At 42.1% G+C, this 23,884-nt stretch overlaps 1 protein-coding gene across 1 annotated transcript in view; it reads right to left on the bottom strand.

The window, feature by feature from the left end:
- KIAA1671 (KIAA1671 ortholog) overlaps positions 1-23,884 on the bottom strand; it is a 195,310-nt gene that overhangs the window by 121,425 nt on the left and 50,001 nt on the right. The window contains exons 2-5 of the mRNA XM_083146381.1: positions 20,581-22,038; positions 19,260-19,353; positions 7,436-10,216; positions 4,382-4,507 (exon numbers count right to left, since the gene is read on the bottom strand). Coding sequence (XP_083002507.1) covers positions 4,382-4,507; positions 7,436-10,216; positions 19,260-19,353; positions 20,581-21,998 — 4,419 coding nt within the window. The 5' untranslated portion in view covers positions 21,999-22,038. The remainder of the gene's footprint in view (positions 1-4,381; positions 4,508-7,435; positions 10,217-19,259; positions 19,354-20,580; positions 22,039-23,884) is intronic.

Genomic DNA, 23,884 nt, shown 5'->3' with positions numbered 1-23,884 from the left:
TATCATTACATCTCATCAGGCCTTCAGTAGATTGACACGTTGTTCAGGTTTGTACCCAGTTTAAGTGATGGGACATGTAGAGTAGCTTTGCTTTCTATAGATATTTTTCCTCCTAAACAACAAAGCAAAGTAACAGTCCAATATTTTCACATTACAGAGAGATAGATAGATAGGATATCTATCTATCTATCTATCTATCTATCTATCTATCTATCTATCGGGGTGTCCTTCCAGAACCTATGACAGCTCACATATATAGAAAGAGATGGAAGCACTCTCCAGATTTTTTTTTCCGTTCAAATATTTTTATTGAAGGCAGATAAACATAACATGTTCAAGTACATCGGTTACATGGTCAACAAGAGGGTGGGCGATTAATAGAAGGAAATGCAACAGGGCCACTGTTGTATACGCTTCTTGGGAACAGATGTACTTAAATGAACTAACAAAAATAAGAAAAAAGGGGGATGAAGAGTGAATAGGGGAGGGGTTGCAGGAGTAAGAGTTGGGTAGGTGGGTGGTAATATTGGGAGGGAAGTGGAGAGTGTGTGAGCGGGGCATGGGGGGGAGGCGTTGAGGTATGTGAATGGTCAAAGTGTTATTGGGGGAGGAAGAAGAATGAGGTCAGAGTAGAGTCAAGGGGGGGGGGGGTAGGTCGGACTGTTAGTAGATGGTACTGATGCCGAGGAGTTCAGACCAGTCCCGGGAGGGGGAGGCCTTTTGAGGCGTACCAGGGTCCCCACACCTTATGGAACTTCTCCACTGTGTTATTTTGAAGGCTGGTTGTGTATTCCATTTTGGAGACAAACCATATTCGGTTTAGTAGTTCTTGATAGGATGGGAGAGTAGGGTTTTTCCAAGCCTTAGCGATCTGAAGCTTGGCGGCGCAGGTGATGTGTAGGATCAATTTATTAGAAAAGGAGGTCAACCAGTCGACTGGGGCACACAGAAGCATTGTGGTAGGTGTTAGTGGGGGACAATTTGGGACGGTTGAGTTTACAACCGACTGTACCATGTTCCAAAAGGGCCCAATACGTGGGCAGGTCCACCAAATGTGGAAGAAAGTTCCTTCGCAACCACATTGTCGCCAGCACGAGTTGGGAACAGATGGGTATATAGCATGAAGGCGTGTTGGGACCAGGTACCATCGGGTGTAGATTTTGTATGAGGTTTCCTAAATAGCTACATTGATAGAGCATTTAGAGATAGCTAGGCAGATCTCTTTCCACACATCTTTACCTAGGGAAGAGTCCAAGTCTGTTTCCCAGGCAATTTCATGGGTTTCTAAAAGGTGGAAACGGGTGTGAGAATAAAGTGGTATAGGTATGAAATGATGCCCTTATCCATAGATCTTTGGGAACAGAGGCTTTCTATAGGGGTAGGATTTCTGAGAGGGCCCGTCCTAGAGAGGGAGGAGTTAATAAAGCTCCAGATTTGGAGGAACTGATAAAAGAGGGAATGTGGGAGGTGATGTTTTTCCTGAAGATCGGCGAAGGATAGCAACGCATTCTTGTCATGGACGTGTCGCAAGCGTGTTATACCTGCTGAGGACCACGTGGAGGCCATATGTAGGGATTGACCGGGGGGGAAGGATGGGTGTTGCCAGAGAGGAGTCTGGGGGGGAGGGATATGAAGTGAGTGAAAGCTTGGTGGTGAGTGAGTCCCAGACAGAGAGAGTGAGGGAGATTGTGGGTATGGTTAAATCTGAAGCAGGTCTGAGTTGGCGCGGGACCCAAGGTAGGTAGGAAACAGAGAGTATCTTTGCGAGGTCGAATTACATGTCAACCCATCTTTTCACATCGCGGGGGGAGTGCCAAGCGACTAGTTGACTGAGTCTGGATGCATAATAGTATTTGGAGAGAAGGGGAAGGCCAAACCGCCTTGTGAAGAAGGGTTGTGAAGAAGGGTTCTTAGCAAGGATGTTTCGGTGTAGGCGGGGTTTCATGTGATTCCAAACAAATTTACCATAAGTGGTTTGGAGGGCGGCGAGGGTTCTATTGGGGACAGCGATGGGGAGAGTCTGAGAGATAGAGAAGCTTTGTGAGCACAGACATTTTGATGACGTTTATACGTCCTGTCCAGGATATGAAAAGTTTAGTCGACCTTTCAAGGTCTTGTGTGATAGCCCGGAAGAGAGGGGGGGGTAATTGAATTTATAGAGGTTAGCATAAGTTTTTGTCAGGTGAATGCCCAGGTATTTTATGGAGTCTCTGCGCCAGGAGAAGGTGAAGTTAGATTGAAGGAGCTCAAAAGAAGGTTTAGGGATGTGGAGGGGAAGCGCTTCAGATTTTTCGTGGTTGATTTTATAACCGGAGAAGTGACCGTACAAGGAAAGTTCTTGGAAGAGGTTGGGGAGAGATCCAGATTTTTTTTTAATGCAGATAAAACCAGCTGTTTTAATAAATATGCATCAATGGAATAATTGTAGAAAACATGATCCTCAATGTTTCCGTCCCATAAGGACTGTCATCAGGAGCACAGCAGCAGTATCAACAGTCCAAACAAGTAGCACAGCACAAACCAGGCAGCAGTTCCTACAGCAAGGATTCTGCTGCTGATATAGCGCTATTTATACCCTGTGTGTGCTGGTAAAAGGGCACCAAAAGGTACTTGTTTAGTTTCACGGCGGCAGTATGGGCGCGGTGAACTTCTGGCTGCTGCGCTCACTAAACTATCAAAAATAAGGTAAATGAACTCTATGCCAATGAAAATCGTTCATACCCCTACTATCCACGTTGGCATAGAGTTAATTTTAGATAGCGTGGCGAGCCCCGCAAGGGGACTCAGACGCACGGCCGCTGCGAAACTAAACAAGTACCCACCAAAATTATAAACCATCCAAATTCCGCGTGTCAGCGTGACACGCAGGAGACGTCACTTCCGGTCCGGCATAGTTATCAATAAAGATACCAATCATATAACGAACTTGGCATTGCACAAAAAATGGAGCAGACTAACATCCCTCCAACAATAGTGTAATACAATACCCGCAGATAGTGATCATGATAAGCCGAGAGTAGCGGCAAACGAGTGCCACGACCGGAAGCGGAACTACACACTGTCAGGCACTCGTTTGCCGCTACTCTCGGCTTATCATGATCACTATCTGCGGGTATTGTATTACACAGTGTATACATGGTGCGTTCCTGGCTAACCTTGTACACCCCTTCAGGGATCATTCTTGCTATCTCCCCACCCCTGTACGCAAGTTTGTTTATAGTGCAGTGATGGAAGATCCGAAGAGCGCTTGTATGAAATAAGCCTTTCAGATGTGGCCAACACAACCGAAAAGAAAAAACACCTTATAGCAATCAGCAAATCTGTAGAAATATATATATATATATATATATATATATATATATATATATATATATATATATATATATATATATATATATATATATATATATATATATATATATATATATATATATATAGTTCATACAATAAAAGCAAAGCAGTTAATGTACTATTCCAGTGCTTAAAAAAAAGATTTGCTGTGAACTTTAAATGTTCAACTAGATAAAGCCTGAAGGCCAGATGTATATGATCAGCAGTTCATAACGTGTGGGAGTGGAGGACTACTGATTTATGACCTGGTTTTATAATCTCGGTTCAAAGGATAATCTCTAATGAGAACAAGCCCTAATGCCCCACAGCATATACAACTCTGAAAAAATAAAAGGAGTGGAGATTTTAAGTAAGACTGTCAGCTGTAATAACTACCGTAATAACTAATGCTCCTTTACATATATTATACACGTGATCATTAGTGCTCCTATCCTTCAGACTCAAATGGTTTCATTCCAGGTGTTTGATAAAGACATTAAGTATAATTTATAAAAAAATGATTTTGCTGAAGAACCCATTAGACTTTTCTTGGCAATCGTATTACCTCAGCAACTTGCACATTCCTTTCATGGCTGTGCACGCACTTGTTTATCTTTTTGCCTATTACCAGGCACTATTCGTTTACTTTTCATGCGATGGATGACATACATATAAAACCTAAACATTGTCACTTTAAATACTTGAACAAGAAGCTAAGTAGCAACGCAGATGTGCTCCACACAAGTAACATTTTCAGTCTCTGGAACCAAACTGTACTAATAAAAAAAAAAAGTGACCTACATTGGTAGAAAAGGAACACAACAATGAGCACGCATATTTATACGGCTGCAAAACAGGATCCTTTAACTGGGCACAGGCATTTGGATACTCAAAATTATACGTTTAAATAAAGCTTGATATAACACTTGCATGAGATTACAGAAATATTTTTTTTAATGAAACCAAAAAAATCAAGAAAATTACTTTTATTTCCCCCCTTAAAAAAAGTTTAACACATGTCATTACATAGTATATAAAAACAAGCTCCTACCTCTTCTGCTCTCACGGTTCGTTCTCTATGTCGATTTTGACTCTTTAGCACAAACAGATCTGTTTCGAATTCCAAGTCCCGTAATTTTGTTGGACGTGGTTTTGATTCTTCCTTTTCAGAGTATTCCTAAAAGACAACTCCATGTAAATACATAAGGGCCACATGACTATATGACCAAAGAGGACATCTTTGCAGAAGTGTATATAATACATAACATTTCCAAGTCAAACAGCGTCACTGACAATTAAAAATCTCAAGTAGCAGACTATTGGCTGGTTAAAACATATAGACAGGGCCATTCTCTCCCTTTCTGCCAGAGTACCAAATTTCAGCATCTGGCAGCCACTGGCAATAGGCGTGCATGGCTGTGCGAGCATCTTACACACTTTGCCTATTGCCGAGAATGGGGTGCTCGAGCGTCTCAGACATGCTGACAATAGCGTTGGTTGGACAGCATGATGGGAGCCGCTCAGATGAGAGCGGCTCCATCTGTACCAGAGGTAGGAACATCAAGGATGAGAAACAGGATGTGCCTGAGATCAATTCTAAGCTTCTTGGCAAAGGCTGTGAATACTAATGTACATGTGATTTCTTCGTTTTTTATTTTTGATAAATTTGCAAAAAATCTCCCAGAAAACTTTTTTCACGTTGTCATTATGAGGTATTGTGTGTAAAAATTAATTATTCCATTTTGGAATAAGGTTATAACATAAAACAATGTGGAAAAAGTGAAGCGCTGTGAATACTTTTCACATGCACTGTATACTCTTCTGTCCTGTATCTGTAGCTATGCAGGCAAAATACTCACAACTCAGGTTATGTACACTGCTCCTTAGAAAGTAAACCCTTCAGTCAGATGCAGTGTATTGGTTTTTCATTTGCTCATCATGCGTTTCAGTGCCACATCCTTATTTTATACAGATGTTTAGAAGTTATTTTAAACCTTGCGCTGATAGTATTAGCAGCAGGTCTCCTATAGTGAGTTAACGCCCATCCCAAATTAACATAGACAGACAAAAAAGTAATAGGTGACCAGTGCGTTAATCAGCGATAACAATTCAGTTATCTTTAGGATAAATTCTCTTTAAGATTTCTCCCGGGACTCCACATTAATACAGGGGGATATTCCACTGTGTGGTGTATGGGGGACCTTTCCTCAATTAATGATTTCGACCGCTGCCCAAAGGACAGGGGGGAGACCGGCATCGGCACTTGCAATAGACGCACAACTGACGGACACAGACGCGTATGTTTTGCTCCGGTCTGACGTTTCTGCAGACGTATGACTGAGAGTTACCCTGCTTACCCCTTTTCCTCCTCCTTTGCTGTATGGATTTTAAAAATTTTATTGCTGTTTATATGTTGGAATAAATCGTGTCTTCGACCTTGCTGCTTATTTTATACAGAGGTGTCGTCATACAGATGGGGCTGGCTTAATGTTTGCAGCCATCACGCCAGCCCGGCAAGGTGGCGCACGCGCATGAGACACTCGCACACCCCCTGGCAACGGATCCTGCCTCCGGTCCCTGCCGCCTCCCCCCGTCGGTACAGGTACCCCTCGCCGCCCTGAGTGCCCCCCTAACCCTGCCCGTCTCCCTGAAGCGGAGACGGGTAGGGACACGCAACATCCCCGCCGAGAGACTGGGACGCGCCTGCGAGTGCTGGTGTGAGGGCAGCTCCCAGTGGCTTGCAGGTTGGGAAAAAGCACAAGGAGATGCTGATGACACTGGGGATGGAACCGGAAGTTCGTGTTCATTCTAGCACCCACCATCTTTGAAAACCCATGCAATTCTGCCTGGGGTGTCGCTGTCTGCTGTGGTGTTTCTTGCACAGGTCTGGTTAGCATATCAGTGCTGATATACAGACCAAATTGTGCTAGAACCACTACAGCAGACAGCGACACCCCAGGCAGGGAAGAGGAACTGCATGAGTTTTCAAAGATGGTGAGTGCTAGAATAAACACTAGAAGTGATGCAATGTGGTTCGTCTCCAAGGCAATGGGAGATATCTTACATCAGGAGACTTCTTTTTTTTACCATCAATATTTTTAAGTACCCCCAACTGGTCTGCAGAGTACCCGGAGGGGCAATAGTTCCTCAAGTTAGGAGCCACTGATCAAGATGAAAAGCAGCTAACATAGGGTGGAATTCTCAGGTGGATAAACTACACCTACCAGGCAGTATATTAAGACACGGGGATGTACACCTGGAAATAGTTTTATAGCTACTTTATCATAAAGATACAGATGAACCTATGGCAAAAGCACTTTTTTCCAAATAGTATACACTAAAGGCCCCATAGACTTATGCAACTTCTCGGTGGGAGAAGTTGCATAAGAATTCCCTTGACGTACCCGGTAGCTTTTGCGTGCAGCCCTATTGCATGTGATATATCACATGTGATACCATTCCCCGCTGCCGGTGGCTGTCTAAACCAACAGATCCTTTGTGCAGTAGGTCCTAAATCAGACTCCGATGCATGGATTGGATCAAACAAATGCGATTTAGCAACTTTTCACCTGATTTCTCTGACCGATCTGTTGTATGGGAGGTGAAAAGTGTATGGCCAGCTTTACCTTTGGTAGAGCTGGTCTGCTCCAGGTTAGCACACCCTAACGCTTTACTAACACTTATTTTTTCCTATCACGTTGTATATATTTTGTATTTTAATCACACCTTCACTTCCCTACATAGCACCTATGTGCTTCTTATTAACCCCTACTAATTTTCATTTGTGTGCTGCCCTGGAGTACTCAGCCTGTGTCGGCATGTTGGGGGCCCACACCCCAGACCCATACCCAGTATTAGGGACCCCCAGTGACAGAGATGCCTTGACGTACGGCCTGCAAATATACGCAACCAAAATCTCTGTGTTATCTGATTATTATGTTGTTATGTTTCACTCAGTGTGCAATTGGGATACCAAATGTTTTTTTCTAGACAGCTTTACACTTTGTCTGAATGGATTTGTTTGGGTATGCAAATAAAAAAAATATTCACAAACACATAAAATATAGATGCAGTGAAAGGAGAATGAGAAATCTTATTTGTATACCTTGTTTTCCCATTGTGCCTGTTCTTGTTGGTTTGTTTTCCTGTGTGTTCTTGGCTCTTGTGGAAGCTCTACAGTTCGACGGTGCCTAGTATGGTGCTGTTCCACTCTCCTCTCTTTATTTTCTAACATCAAATTGATTAAATCACTGGCTTTCCTTGGGCTTCTTCGTTCAGAAAGTTCTTGTCTTTCATCTACTGCAGTAGAATTCCTATCTGTTCTCCTAGAGCTCTCATACTCAGGTACGTGTGGAGTGGACATGTCGGCCATTGTTGTTGGCATATCCATGTCATGTGTGGATCGAGATTTATAGCCAACACGAGTTCTTGTATAAGAGTCCACAGAAGAATCTAAACTAACTATATTGTGACTTGTTCCTAAATGTGCATGGACACCTTGATTCTCCCTTCCTTTTTCTTGATTTTTCTCAAGATTTGCCTCAGCAAGAGAATGCATATTATCCAAGATAACAGAACTTTTGGGTGGATCATGTTTAGGATAGTCTTTTGTGGAGGTAGTTTCTCGAGAACTGTACCATGATGCAACAGACTCATATTGGTAGCCTTCTGTAGAGGTCACATGTTTTGGAGGATCATTATAGTTAGTACTAGAACCTTTTGAGACACTGTCCCTGAAAGAGCTAGACCTTTCCCACTTAAAGAGATTTTGATCTTCACCCCTAAACTTAGTTTCCTTATCTTTCTGTTGATTAGCATTATAGTCTGCCATCAAAGAATCGATGTCCACAGCCTTTGATTTGTAATTTGTATCAAGCTTAAGAGGAGAATCTTGAAGACCTTGATCTTGTGTATTCTCAGACTCCATTTTATATGTTTTTTGTGGCGTTTTCACATAAGGCTCTCTAAATGTAGGACCTTTATCATTAAGGCTTGGCTTTTTCTTGTGTCTCTTGAGCAATTCATCAATGTCAAAAATATTCTGTCTTTCTGAAGTCTTTTCTGACTTACCTATTAAATCATCTTGAACGGTTTTCTGGTTTCTGATGGTTTTTATTTCCTTTGAGGCACTTATGGTTCCCAAGTCACCTTTAGTATTTTTTTCTTCATTTGTGACAAAATCACTGTATGACCTTGAAAACATGTTGCTCGTTGTTATATCACGCTGAAAATAAGAGTCCTCTGTTGGTGAATGGAATGCACTGTTACTCAGGCTTTCAAAACTGTACTTCTCTTTTTTGTTATCCACACAGGTAACTGCAAAATACGTTGCTTTTGTCTCAATTGGAGGTGTGTTTTTAGCAGTAGATGTGTTCACTTTGTCTTTATTTTCACTTTTCAAAGTCAAATCTGGTGGCTGCCTTTTTTCGAGTTCAGATTTTAACAGATCAGATGTTATTCTTGCACCATCATTTCTTGCATCCCTAGCATGAACTGAGGCTTTCCTTCTCATCGACGTAAGGTCTTCTTTAGATTCTTCCTTGAGTGATTCAGGTGTTAAATCACTCTTTATTTTATCAGTTTCTTGATTTAACTTTACATTAATAAAGTCATTTGATGCACCTGAATGGACTTTAGTTAATGTTCCCGGTTCATTATCACTTGAAAACCTGTTCAGATTATGTAATGGTGTTCTCACTTCTTGAGCTGGGGATGTACTTTTCATTTCTTTAACATTTGGTTCATCTTTAACAGGTTTAGATGTTTTCAAGTCTCTCTCTAAAGAGTCCGTATTTGACTTGTATGTTTGCCGATTAAAATCACTAAAATATCGGTTTATGCCTTTGCTATCTTCTGTACGGATTCCAAAAGAAGGGTGGTCTATAGTACCTTTTTCCAGTGTATTATCTATTTTTGCTTTGTTTTCTAATATATAGGATTTATCCCGAAAATCAGATAGTTTCTCATCGCCTACACTTTTGTTTATACTGGCTATGTTAGTTCTTTCTCTTATGTAAGGACTCTCAGCTGCTGCTGTTGTCTTCTCAATCGTTTCTCCTCTAAACACATTTTTATTCTCAAAAGAAACATCAACGGCTCTAGAAAACAGTATATTAGATGAACCTTCCTGTGGACTGCCCTGGATTCGTCTTTTTATGTATTCACTCCTGCTCCTTTGTAGACTACTTGCTGAGGGACGCTCTGTAAAAGGTTCCTCTGTCCCTTTTAGTTCCTGTTCCCTATCTTTTTTGTGGAAAGATCTTCGAGATCTAAGAGTCGTAGCTTTATCTTCAAATGCCATTTGGACAGACTCACTTAAGACTTTTTCACCAACTGATTGGATAATTTCAAACCTTGGCTCGATTCGCCTGTTATCAACTTTGTTGATACTGTGTAGCAAATCTTTAACATTACTATCCTCTGTAGGAGATGAAAACTTTCCTAAGGACCTTTCCCTAAACTTATCCGAGTCTTTGCTGTGTTGTGATACTGAATTAACACTATCACCACTTAGCCATTCTGACCAACTCGATGTTTCAGGTTTAGCATCTGGACGTTCAACTGAGGCATCAGATCTGGAAGAATAGCTAGATAGAGGATCTCTTGCAGGGTATACTTCAGCAGCATTATGTCTTTCTACTTTATGCTCAAACATTGTGGCTTTCACAGTCTTCACAGTTCTGTCCGCTTCATCGGAATACGCTACTTTTTCAGATACATCATTTGTAGGGCTAGATTTGCTATCTTTGAATGAGTACCGTCCCTCTTTGGTAACATCTGCACTGTCATCAAGTTGTAAACATGCATCTACTTTTCTGATTGACCTCCTTGGTCTAAGTGGTGGTTTCTCCTCTGTTAACTCATTGATTCTCCAGTCTGATTTTTCCTGGGGGAAAAAGAATAAAAAGTTAAAATCAACCAAATGAACCATGATCAATACATATGGTTGATAGATAAATTACATAGGGTACTCTTTACCTAGATGGGCGCCCGTCGTGGTGATCGCGGGTACATTTATGTCTGGCCGCGACGCGACCGACGCGATGCCCGCGATTTCCCATTGAAACCCATGTTAAACATGGAAATCGCGTCGGTCGCGGCCGGCCATAAATGTACCCGCGATGCCCGCGATGCGATGCACCCGATTTGCCATAGGAATCAATGTTAAAAGGCCCGATGGACACGATTTTACTGTTAAATGCCTCAATGGACCCGATTTGGCCATAGGAATCAATGTTAAATGGGCCACAGAGCCCAAATAAGCACAATTAACCCTTAAATGTCCCCCCAAATTTTTAACGCCACCCCACGATCCACGCCAACCCAAAGCGTGGCGAGCGCAGCGAGCCCGCGAGGGGCGGCGGTACGCGTCCTCCGACCTTTTCATGCCCTACTATCCACTAGTCCGTGGCGACGCGGTCACCTGTGAAGCCCGCGAGGGGACGCGTCTACCTGTGAAGGTATCCGCGTCCCCTCGCGGGGCTCGCTGCGCTCGCCACGCTTCGGGCTCGGTGGCTCGCCACACTATTCTATTCTCACTCCACGCCCTAGTGGATAGTAGGGCATGAAAAGGTCGGAGGACGCGTACCGCCGCCGCTCGCCACGCTTCGGGTTGGCGTGGATCGTGGGGTGGCGTTAAAAATTTGGGGGGACATTTAAGGGTTAATTGTGCCTATTTGGGCTCTGTGGCCCATTTGACATTGATTCCTATGGCCAAATCGCGGGCATTGAGGCATTTTACATGAAAATCGCGCTCAATCAGCCTTTTTAACATTGTTCCCTATGGGAAAATCGCGGTCATCGCGGGTAGCAGATTTTTATGTACCCGCGATGCCCGCGATTTTTACCCCCGACGCCCGCGATTTCAATCGCTGGCGCCCATCTAGGTAAAGAGTACCTTACATAGTTCTAAACATGCAGCAACACATCAATATATTCTGCGTCATAAGGGACCCAAGCATGCTGAGGTGGACATCAGGACCTGGGAAACATGAAAGATTCATCACCCTTAAACTGAAGAGCACAGGCAGTACGATTGTCGCAGTCCAGCATATTATAAATCTGCATTAACAATTATCAAGGAGATGCCTAAAGGGTTTAAATTGAAAAACCAATAGAAGAAATACATTTTAACTTTTACTCATAACATAAATTCCAGGTAACTATAAAACAACGGTACTTGTGATATAGCACGGTGCCCGATTTTACTTCGTACGCAAACGTAGTGAAATTGCATCGCATCCCATGCCGTTATGGTATGGCATGCGATGCGATTTTGACGCTTATAATGGCATTTAATTATAAAGTAGGTGAAAATGTAGCATTGGCAAAAAAACATGTAAAATTAGTGAAGCTGCTGCAAATTCACGTGTTTTTGGCGAATTCGCAGCAGTTTTCGGCCATGCCACTTCGCGCCCCCCAAAAAGGGAAATGGCATTGGCGAAAATGCACTAAAAAAAAAATAAAAGAAAAAAAATTGAAAACACCAGTGATTGAATACTGAGAAATTAATCTTTGCCGTTTTTTCACCTGGTGAAAAAACTTGGCCAAGACTACATACGCACCTAGATCGCCAAGGAATGCACAACTTCCTTTGATACCGTGTTAGCAAGTTCACTAGTTCATCTGATTAGTAAGAAAGCTTATATTATAGGTCTATATTTTAATTACTAATTAACACACTGATCAGGTTAGACATGGTTCTCAAACACACACTAATTGTTTTTATATACAGTACTAGTAAGCCTGCTTATAGCAAATGCTTTGAAAGCTAGTCTGCTACCCTGTGATTACCTCTGTCTTTGTGCATATATGAGAGATAAAGATGTAGTTTCACTCGCTGCCATTAGTGTCATAATGCATAACACATCTCTGCAATGTGACACTGCTTATTTATGTGACTGATCCATAGTATAATAAAAGTACATTTCTTTGTATTTGTCCTCGGGCCAAATAAAGGAGGTTCATTTAACCTTTTGATAGATATTTTCTACAAGCAAGTTGTGCAGTCTTTTTCTCTAATTACATCCCTGTCGCTACTTCTAAAGTATTACACAAAACAAGTATTGTGTGTCAGGGGTGTGGACCCTTTCAGCGAGACGTAGACAACTTTTGCACAAAATACTTTAGTGCAGACTCTTACATTTTAGTGATATATTTTGGTAATTTGATTAACGCTTTGTGAATTTGTCAAAATAGGTGTAAAAATTGCCAAGAAAACCTTTTTTTTATTCATCACAATGACCTGTAATATTTGCCTTATATAGGGAACAATCTTTTTTCACCATAATTTTTAATTGAATTTATATAACAAATATGAGTGACACTGGCAAATTTTGCAGATATTTTGTGCATCTCTCAGAGATGTTGGCACTCAAAGGGTTTAACAACTCAACAACAGTAATCATATGCTAAGTGTTTCTTCAATTCTGGGAACCTGATGTACAGAATTAATGCAAAGGACTGCTGCCGGTTTGGTGCATAGTCCACACTATAAAAGCTCACCAGTGAAAATCGACAGGATGCGTGCATTTTGACGAAGCTTTAGAGGAGGATGTTCAAGTTGATATTTCATATACACATAGTCAAAGTACAAAAGACTCAAGATATATATATAGAGATCAGGTTACTAAAGTTAAATAATAGGACTATTCAATGAACAATAAAGATATAGAGATGCATCAGTGAATAATAAAAATATAGAAATATGGTACTGCAGCAAAGTCATGGACTAGAAGTGAATTAAGGGAAGTAAAAAAAATACATAAAAAAATAAATAAAAGTTAATTGAAATAAAATGTCAATTTGTCACAGTTAAGACCATGTATGTCCTAGCCTTGGATATAGCACTTTCTATGTATTTATATTGAGGAGAGGCATTGCTGTTGTCTTCTACAGATCATCAGGTGCTTCAGGTTTGGACTCATTAGTTCTCTATATGCACAGTAGTTGCCGATTTATGGGAATCATGTGGAGATCAAGGTGTTGGAAATTATTTGTGCACAATGTTTGAATTTATCTTGATTATGTTTGTACTGAACCGTTGTTGGGTAGTTTCAGATATATATCAACACAAATCAGGCCAATTATCCATATTTGTGTATTTAGGTTGCCTCACGGAATTGTGGAAACTAAAACGCATTGTTGCTACAAGCTCCATTACTATTGTAAAGGCATGGAGCGTGTTAAAATGGAGAGGGTCATTTTAATAGCATAAACACTGGATGGTCCCTACTGTTCCACCATGGAAACAAGACCAGTGCATCTACACCACAGGTAGTAACGGAAATTCAAGAGCAAGGCCTCTCACACCGCATACACACAATTCTGGGATGAACAATAACAGGGTTACCAGTATGCTAATACATTCAGCCCAGGAAAGAGACTTACAGTAGCCATCCAGGATCTTGAGTGACAATAAAGAGACATTTATATTGGTCAGGACTTGTGGTGTGGAGTGTGGTCTCATCCAAAGAACAATGATCTAAACTGGTGGATTGGTAATCAACCAAACTGTATTGTACACTTACTATAACCCCTCCCATCTCCCCAGCAGCTAACAATAGCCAGCAGCTAACAATGTGATGGCTATGTCCCCATTTTGAGGAAAATGGGGAAGAGGGGGTGGATTGCAATAGTTTATTTGCCATTAAGCCACACCCTTTTTTTCTGGAGTTTTAAGGGGTACATTTATATGGGAGTTCTATTGAATATGGGATTTTGCCCATGCAACCAATCAGATTCTACTTATTTATTTAGCATTTTCTACAAGATTATACATAGATTCTGATTGATTGCTCTGGTCAACATCCAGGGCTGGCATGAGCTTAACTTTTTTTGGTAAGCAAATATAGATTTTAGTGCCCCTTGATGGGATAAACATTTTAAAGGTACAGCCCATGTCGAAGGTAAAAAGGTATGTGGTTTTTCAAGGAAGGGGTGTGGCCATACAATCGTAATGTTAAGATTACAGGCAGATAGTGGGAGACTGGGAATGCAGCGGTGATAGGGATATGGTGGGTTACTGGAGAGGCAGGACACAAAGATAGTGGGTGACAGGGGAAAAGTTAACCTATAGAAGCCTATAGACTTGTTTCTGCATTCAGCATGCAAGTAGTGACTCTGGGTTACCAAACAAGGAATGTCAGTGCCTATCCAGCATGCAGAGTGCACAGACAGCCCTAACACTGCAGACTTGTATAGGCACAGCCCACCACAGACCTCACAACCTTGTATTTTTATCCTCTAGCCCAGATTCTAGGAGCCATGGCCCACACAGGCTGCCCGACGGCCTCGACACTCCTGTGCCTTATTCTGCTACAGACCCGGCGTCACCGTCGGGACGTCTGGCCCTGGCAACATCCCATAGTCAGTAAAAAACTCCCATCTTAGTAAATGTACCCCTAATATCCTGCTTTTAAAAGTTGGGAGGTATGCTTTACAGTATAACCATTGATGAGGGCATGTACTGATGCATTCAGAGCTTCACACACATATACACATAATACCCAATTGTCCACAGAAGTAACTAATGAATATCTGCAATTCGATGGAAATAGTACTTCCATGAAATTGGGAACTTTATGGTTGCTAACCATCGTCTTTTAATGTCCATCCCTTAGCTAAAGTTTATTTGACCAAAGTCATCACCTCCAATTGCTTCATATAAGTGTTGTGTTGGTGGAACCCTATCCATTCCACTATCAATCATCCTATGGCTTCCTTTGTGCCTCCATGTTTCTGTCTGTGGTTAGGACATGGCTTCTATCACATGTAGTCTTTTCTGCTCTTACATACATTATAGTAGGGTCACTGCATCCTTCACAACATCAGAAAACACACATCCTTTAATACTCAGTGATGCTGCTAATGTTCGGTTAAACTAGCTACAGGTTGTTCTATCCATTCCTGCTTTACAATAAAATACACATGTAAAAGAATAAGTGAAGGACAACTTCTTGTTTCCAACATCTTCCTTCCCTTAAGATTTGAATACAAAGAAAGCTCTTAGCTTGGATTGTATCTTCACCCACATTGTTTTTCTGAACCTTAAACAATCTCGGGAAAGAAAGCAGGAAGTGGTTGGACTACTACATGTGAACAGAAAACGAAATAAACAAGCAACACACTTCAGACGGCATATTAACTGGAGCCAAAAATACCCTACAATCCCTGCAGCAAGAGAGACTCTTATTCCCGTGACCTCAGTGATTTCCTGTGTGCTACATATTAAAATTACATGATATGCTCCAAGGTTCAGCATTTTGAGAAAACAACATTAAAACAGTGAATTGCTAATGGACCTTTTGTGCCTAGCCCTCTGATGTTTGTTACTATGTTATCTGTGATATCTTAAGTAATACATTGTCTACACCAGTTTATTATTTTGTTGCTGTTGCTTTGTATTGACAAAAAAAAAAAATGTATTAAAAAATTACCCAATTTAAAAAGAAAATAGTGAATTGCTTGTATGTCTTTGTCGTCACTCTCGGTCATCACACTCCCTGCCATCCCTCCATCTGTCTTTCTCTCCCTGTCGTCCCCTCACTCTCCCTGCCATCCCCGTCACTCTGTCACCCTCCCCTTCTTCATATGTCCCTGCTGTCACTCTGGCCCTGAATTTTGGCTCATACTGTGTGGCATAATGTGAATTTTGGCTAATTCCATGGGAATTCTGCATCATTCCATGTGTTTATGGTGTGGTAAATTACACTTAAAAACACGCCCCTGTTTGCATGACCACGCCCCTTTCATGGAGAGCGCGCCGAAGGCAAAAGAAACCCGTATTTTCTCCAGACCCCCACTTCGACCACTGCCAGAGAATATAGTATTCCCCTAGTCACAACTTCCCTGGAATAAAGAAAAGCAGTTCAGCCTTAGAGAAAGTGCTTTGTCGCTATGTTAGAGCCTGGTTTAATGAAATGCCAGGATAGAGGCTCCTCTGGTTGAGGAAGAAAAAGGTGGGCTCTCAACCACATGTCTGCCGTCCACATTTTTAGACCTTCCCAGCCAAAGCAATACTGGTCTAATTATGCAGGGTTTAAATCCCTTCTAGTGCAGTCTGCTGCTTGGGGCACTGATGCCAAAAAGGGGTTAGTTCATAGGCCCAGTATTGTAGCACCAGGGACTTGGCACGTCAGTGACCTGAGCCAATGAGACACCAGACATACAGAAATGGGTTCGAAAGTGTATACCGTTTGTTTCACCAGATTGTTTTAGGTTTAGGTAAATGGGGGTGGGGTGGAGCTAGGCTGCTAAGAGAAACGGTTAGGCTCTGGAGAGAGGTTTAAGGTTAGGCCAGGGGTTCCCAATCTTTTTCGATTCAGGGCACCCTAGAGAATCATAATTTTTTTCTCGGCACCCCTAGGTCCAAAAAAAATATATTTAGATTGGGTTTATATGCGATTCTTAGCGGCAGTTATGTGGTAAAGGGCAGGATTTGTTTCTGTTTGTACACATTCTATCATTGGCAGCCACCAGCACTGGTTTTGCTCATAAATAATTAACCATTAATAATTTGAGTTGGTCCTAGACCACCAAGCCGCGGCACCCCTGCATGTGTCCTGAGGCACCCCAGGGAGCCACGGCACACAGTTTCAGAACCACTGGGTTAGGCAGTAAAATGCAGAGATCGGATGTGGGGAGGGGGGGGGGGGGGGATTAGGCATCTGGTTGGGATGGTTTGGGTTAAGAACTGAAGAAAGCCATATTAGGGAGCTATGGTTGGGGAGGGTGAGGGGGGGTTAGCCAACAAAAAGGCACTAATAGGGAGAGTTAGGCTATGGGAAGATTGGGGATGGGGGGGGGGGGATTAGAAATCTAGTAGGGTGGGTTTGGGTTAGTCGATATGGGGAGAAGGTTAGTACATTTACAGATCAGGATCCAGCTGTCAGTTTTCTTACTGCTAACATCCTGACCAACAGTCATCTGTGTGAATTCTCTCTTCAGTCTCCCTGGAGGTCCTTAAAAGAGTGAGATTTCTGCACGTGGAGAAGGGAAATAATCTTGCAGGCCTTTAAGACTCTGAGACCAAAGATACTGAAGACACACTCAATGAGAGTCATGGGCTCATAGGAGGACAGGCATGTAGGTCTTTAACATATATTTTTCAAACATTATCTCCTGCATATCAGCATTTAAAGGGATGAACAATATGGGAGAAATATTCTTCGAGCAATTGCGAAATGTATTGCACAAGGCTCTTTATTGCTTTATTGTTGCATATGGGTCAGTAATTCAAGTGTGCCTGAACATCAAATGAACACATGGATTACAAATGTGGCCACATTGTCCTGGTGTGATGACTCAGCATGGCTTTATTTTGAAACGTGGACTCCCCTTACTACTTTTTAATTTATTATTTATTTATTAACAGTTTCTTATAAAGCGCACAAGCGGCGACTTACAGAGAATATTTGAACATTCACATCAGTCTCTGGCCCAGTGGTGCTTACAATCTATATTCCCTTCCATATATACACGAACACAGACATTCTAGGGTTAATTTTAACCTACCAGTATATTTTTGGATTGTGGGAGGAAACCGGAGTACCCGGAGGAAACCCACGCAAGTACGGGGAAAATATACAAAATCCGCAGTTTGAGCCATGGTGGGAATCGAACCCATGACCACAGCGCTGTGAGGCAGTAATGCTAACCATTACACCGTCCGTACTGCCCTACTTTTCAGATCATCTGGAGATAGCAATTATATATGGTATCCTGTCTTAATATACTGTATCATATCCAATTAAAATTTTGACTGCTGAGAATGGAGTCACTTAATGAAATGGTCAGTTAGCAATTTTGCTAAAAATGAATACACAAATGACCAAAATCAGAATGTGTGGGTAGAGGGTTAAGGGAACCTCTATTCACGTTAAGTATTTTGAAACTGGTATGGATCATTAGGTCACCAGCAAGTAGGCCGACATGGCTTAAGGTCGACATGGGTCATTATGTCGACAGGGTCATTAGGGACGACAGGCGTAAGGTAGACATTGAAAAAGTAGACATGGTTTCTTTGTTTTTAATTAAAAAAAATTCACCAGAATGTCCACATAGTCAACATAAACACTAGATTGTAGCACAGTGTCCGCTCACCATGCTTTGGGCACGGTGCCTCTTTGCGCTCGCCACACTACTTTGTTCTCCTACCACACCCTCGTGGATGGTAAGACATGAAATATCACCTGTCGGCACATGTCAGCTCAAAAAAACAGTAAAAAAAACCCATGTCAACCCTTTGATTTTCGACCTTCCCCATGTTGACCTAATGACACTGTCAACCTTCCTGCATGTCGACTTTCCTGCATGTCGACCTACTTGGTGGTGACTCAATGGCCGTTTCCCTTTGAAACTCCCTTCAAGTGTGTTAAATGCATTGCCACTTTTAAACAAAGCATCATTAAATCAGCAACACGGTTAAATGAAGTCTTGGGGGGAGCTTGTAGGATAGCAACACTTCATTCTTATGACATGGCTCTAGGATAATAGGTTTCTTCAGAAGAAACTACAGTAGATATTTGAACATGAAAAATGTACAGTCATTAGCCAGACGTCGGGATCCCAACTGCCTGTACTCAGACAGCGGGGGGAGCACAATCAAAACCCTGTGCGGACTCACCACATATTCTATTCTCCCTCTATGGGGGTTGTGGACCCCCCCACAAGGGAGAATAGCCGGTGGCCGTCGGGACTCCCAGTGATGGGGTTTTAACAGTCGGAATTCCGACGTCGGTGTAATGACTGTCGGACTCCCAACTGTCTGTCAGTCATCCGGCACCCAATGTGCCAGGGCATGGCAAGCAGCTAGAATGCCCTAGTTAGCATTCCTTTACTGTAATGTAAAACACCTACTGTAATGTAGTTTAACCAAAATCCTCAACTTCTCTGCCCCATAAACATGAGTTTGGAGAGGTGATTCCTACCTTCTGAGCTCCATAATCTTGTGAGACATAACCACTCTTCTCTGTGCTGGTTTTCTCAGATCTCAGCTCTGCATTAGAAGGGGAAGTTGAAAACCTGGATAAAAAAAAAAAGTAAAAATACAAGCATTAGATTTAAAACTCTAAATTAAAAATACACACTTTAATATCTTTAAAGAGTGCACAAAACAATATACAGATGTAATTATTTCTGCTGTATGCCTCTATGGGTGGAGGATACTTTGCCCAGCTTTAAATATACTGATGTTTTAACTGCAATCACTAGACGACAATGAAATCGATGCAATGCCGCCAACGATTTCCATAGAACTCCCTGAGAGGTGATAAAGTGCATACACACTGAGTGATATTACAATGATATCTTTAGTGGTCACATTCAGAAGGATGCCATCATTGACAATGACCTCAATATCATGTGTAGTCCTAGATCAAACCAGGTGGGGATCAATAGGTGGACAGTAGCTTGGTACTTCGACCACTATTGGTTGACAGTGAAAAAGAAAAAAAAAAAAAAAAATTTGACATGGTCACAAGGTCTACACAAGCAAAAAGTTGATGTGGAAATAGTCGACACATGAAAAAAGATCAACATGATTATTTTCATGTTTTTAGGTCGACATGGCCCCCAAATTAGTGTAATGCAGTGATGGCTAACTTGACACTCCAGCTGTTGTTGAACTACATATCCCAGCATGCCCTGCTTCAGTTTTACTATTTGGCCATGCTAAAACTGATGCAGGGATGCTGGGATGTGTAGTTCAGCAACAGCTGGAGTGTCAAGGTTAGCCGTCACTGGTGTAATGTATACCCTTGCCAGGATACGATCTGAACACTTTACAGTTCCTAATTGTAGTCCACAAGGATTGTTAAGTTTTAAGTTATTCGAATGAAGAAAAAAAAATCATAAAAAAACAAAACAAAAAACTCATTGACCTTTTCATGTGCCAACCATTGCCATGTCAACTATTTGCTTGTGTCGACCTTTTGACAATATCAACCTTTTGTCTGTCGACTAATATGGTCAACCTATTGACTTGTTGACCTAGTCACTGGCGACCCACCACCCAAAACCAGATTAAACCTATATTATCCGATTTGCATTATTCAGTGACCAAAACAAGAACAACTTAATTGATGCAATTTAGCCATTCATGTTGTGGTTGTACTCATTAGTAACCACATCATTTTGCCATTGACAATCCAATAAAGTAATATTTAAGACTATAATAGGTCAAATCTTTTTTCGGACAGAAAACCACAAGCCGTTTTAGGAGATTATGATGATTCCCAAAAACATACATACATTTTTGAGAAGTCCGTAGTCATTGGATGAGACTGTGATGCGGGCTGTGGTCTTCCAAATTTGATCATATCTTTATCAGAGACCACGCCTGTGGTTTTCTTCTCAGGTTTTATAGAATTAGTTTCCTCCTTATTTGTAGGTGATTCTGGGACATCTACAGAGTTGCTGTTTGCAAGATAAATACTAATCCTTCTTTGAAGGGTTGCAGGAGCAGCACGGTCATCTACATCCTTTAAGTCACTGGATATGCGATCATTACTATTAGCTTTTGATGCTTGGTTACTAACATTTGCCGACAGCTTCATTACACCTTCATTTTCAGCTACATCCAGCTCTCTGCTGGACTTTGTTTCCATGCGTGTAGAATTAATATTCCTTAAAAAACTGCTACTGGTTCTTAGTTCATTAGTTTTATTACTTCCAATATTGCCCTCCTTCACTCTTACAGTTTGATCTTCTGGGATACTGTTGTTTAGTGAATTTTTCCTCAAAGGCCTATTTTCCTTAGTTTCTTCCGAGGGAAGGTCTTGTTTGCTTCCAAAGCCTTTTGTTTCAAACCGCGAGGTAAGGTCCTCTGAAAGAGGTCTCCTGTTCCATGTTCTCTGGTCATCTACTAGTTTAGGATCTTCTGCAGTGTCATACTTGGAGTCTAAAAGCATGGAAACTGGGCGACGTTTTGGTCTTAACTGAGCTCTAACTGATGAGCTGTCTAACTTTTCGGGATTGAGCAAAGAACTCTTACTTTTTATCTGGCCACTTTCGTTTTGTTCATCCACAGGGTTTGAAGGGTTTCCTCTGGAGTTTGCATCAAGGCTTTTTTCCAGATGTGAAGATTCGGGTTTCCTAGATATTAGCGGAGGTTTGGATATAACTTTCCTTTCATCAGCTTGTGAAGAGAGTTTTGTGTCACTGAGACTAGATGTTCCCGGGACCCAACTAGGGCTGGTCTGTTTTTTACTTGCAGTTGCAGAAAAAAACTCTGACTTTCTGCCTTGATTCTCTTCTGGGTTCGGTTGATAAGACGATGTGTATAATCTATGACCCGTTCTTTCACTTTCATCAGTTTTTGCATGGTCAGATAAAGATATACTGTTAGACACTTGAAATGGCACATCGCTGTGTGGCTTCACATCTGGAGTAAATGTTGAGAACATTCCTAAAGATCTTCTGTTTTCAGGAGGCTTTTCCTTTGAAAAAGGCTTAGGCGAAAGTCTCAGCCTCAGTCCAGGGTTGAACATGGTCACGGGTTTAGAAGGAACTCTAGCAGTATCTTCAATGACAATGGGGCTGGACATACTTGCATCACTAGATTTATTGCTTGCATCTGAAAGAGGAGTAACATGTGTTCTTGGTGGTTTAACCTCATTTAAAAGATCACTCCTTGTTTCCCTCGATGTCAGTTCTACTCTCATAGCCATGATGCTGGCTGCTAGTAAGACTCCATTTCCACAAATGTTACTGAAAAATAAAACAGAAAACATATTACACCATGAAATGTTCCTTATTCTGTTAAATTGGTTATACACATAAAAAGTACAATTTGAAATCAGATGAATACACCTTGCAAAACACTAAGTTGGCACATTATTATAATTATTATTCAACCAGTGGCTGAGGATGCATGATTTATTACAGATCACAAACCACACATGATAACCGAATATTCTTGTGGCTATAGATATCAAACTAAGTTTAATTACAATAAGTATCAACATGCAAGCGCTACAAACTCACAGAGCAAGCAATTTTTGAATCAACCATTTCATTATCCTCATTGGGCTGTTTTCAATGTGGCCCGCGAGGGCGTTAAATGGCAGGGATCGCCAAAAACAAGCGATCCTCACCGTTTAACTCCCGCAACGGCCACCTACCCTATACACGCCAGGGAAATCCTCACTGTCAGAGGACAGCAAAGATCCCTCAAACAGCGAGGCTTGCGGCTAATGCAGGGAGCCCACTACATTTAGCCACGAGCCTCGCTGCTTTAGCGGCCGCATACACCATTTCCCCCTCGCTCCAAAAACCTAGCGAGGGGGAAACAGCGTGTGCAGGGGGTCAGTTGAATACTGACCCTGCAAGCTGCGAGAGCGAGCAGGCAGCACTGCTCGCTGTTACAGCTAGCAAAAAGCATTGAATACACCCCATTGACTTGTAAAGCACCACAATGCTCTGCAACGTCAACAGATCCTACAGATGGGGCAGGCCTCTTCCTTGCTGGCGAATCGCCAGAACGTCAGCGCTGGCGATCCACCAGCGGCCTGCCTCACCATCTGACGTGCGTCTCACGCGCATCTCAATCTCCGTCGGCGACGGGAACCCTGTCCGTCTCCGCCTCAAGGAGACGGATAGGGTTAGGTGCGGGCAGGCGGCGGGGACCCCGGGTTACCGCCGACAAGCCGGCAGTGACCCGGGGGAGCGGCTGGAAGCGCCGTCGGAAGGGGACGCGCACGCCTCTTGTGCACGCACGTCCCCTTCTCGCTATGCAGATGACGCTGGATGGTGGCTGGCGTCGCCATCCCCTGCCAAGATGGGACCTGTCCCATCTGTATATAAGGGCCCTTATTCTGGTGCACTCACAAAGGCAAATTCATTCTCAAATGGACAAAAGCATGTGCACTGCAGGTGGGACAGATGTAACATTTGCAGAGCGAATTAGATTTGTATGCGTTATTTTGTTTCTGTGCAGTAAAAATACTGACTGCTTTATTTTTACACTGCAATATAGATCTCACTTTGAAGTAAAACCCCACCCAAATCGAATTCTCTCTGCACAAGTTACATCTGCCCCACCTACAGTGCACATGGTTTTGTCCATTTGAGAAGGAATTTGCCTTTGCAAGTGAACTAGAATAAGGGCCAAAATATGGACAAAGTATAAATGCAGATACGAGAATAAAGATTAAATGAAGGATTCTGCTCACAAGAGAGCTTATAGCAAGCCTAGACCAATGATGCTGGGATATGTTGTTTCACGAAACTAGGACAACAGGTTGTTCTATCAAATCAGTTATGACTGTGATAATGCTGGACAGGTGTGAGTATAGCCTATTATGAGGAAAAGGGTTTTCAGCACACTTGTCTACTCTCCTACAAGTTGCAGGAGACTCGCAATGTTATGGATAGACCCTGCACCCATGGAAGAGTGGCCAGATCCCTACATCCTGCACACTTCCTAGTAAAGCGGGTAGGATGAGGAGCTAATCTAGAGAAATGCTGTGCTGTATGGAGGGCAGGCCAAATAACTCACATTTATGTCAGTTGGTTGAGGTCAAGTATGCTTTTTCAAAGAGGATTTATAAAAAAT

This window comes from Crinia signifera, chromosome 1, assembly GCF_055691185.1.
Source record: "Crinia signifera chromosome 1, ASM5569118v1, whole genome shotgun sequence".
In the NCBI taxonomy this organism is placed as follows: Eukaryota; Metazoa; Chordata; class Amphibia; order Anura; family Myobatrachidae; genus Crinia; species Crinia signifera.
This window is presented reverse-complemented; position numbering and strand designations above follow the sequence as displayed.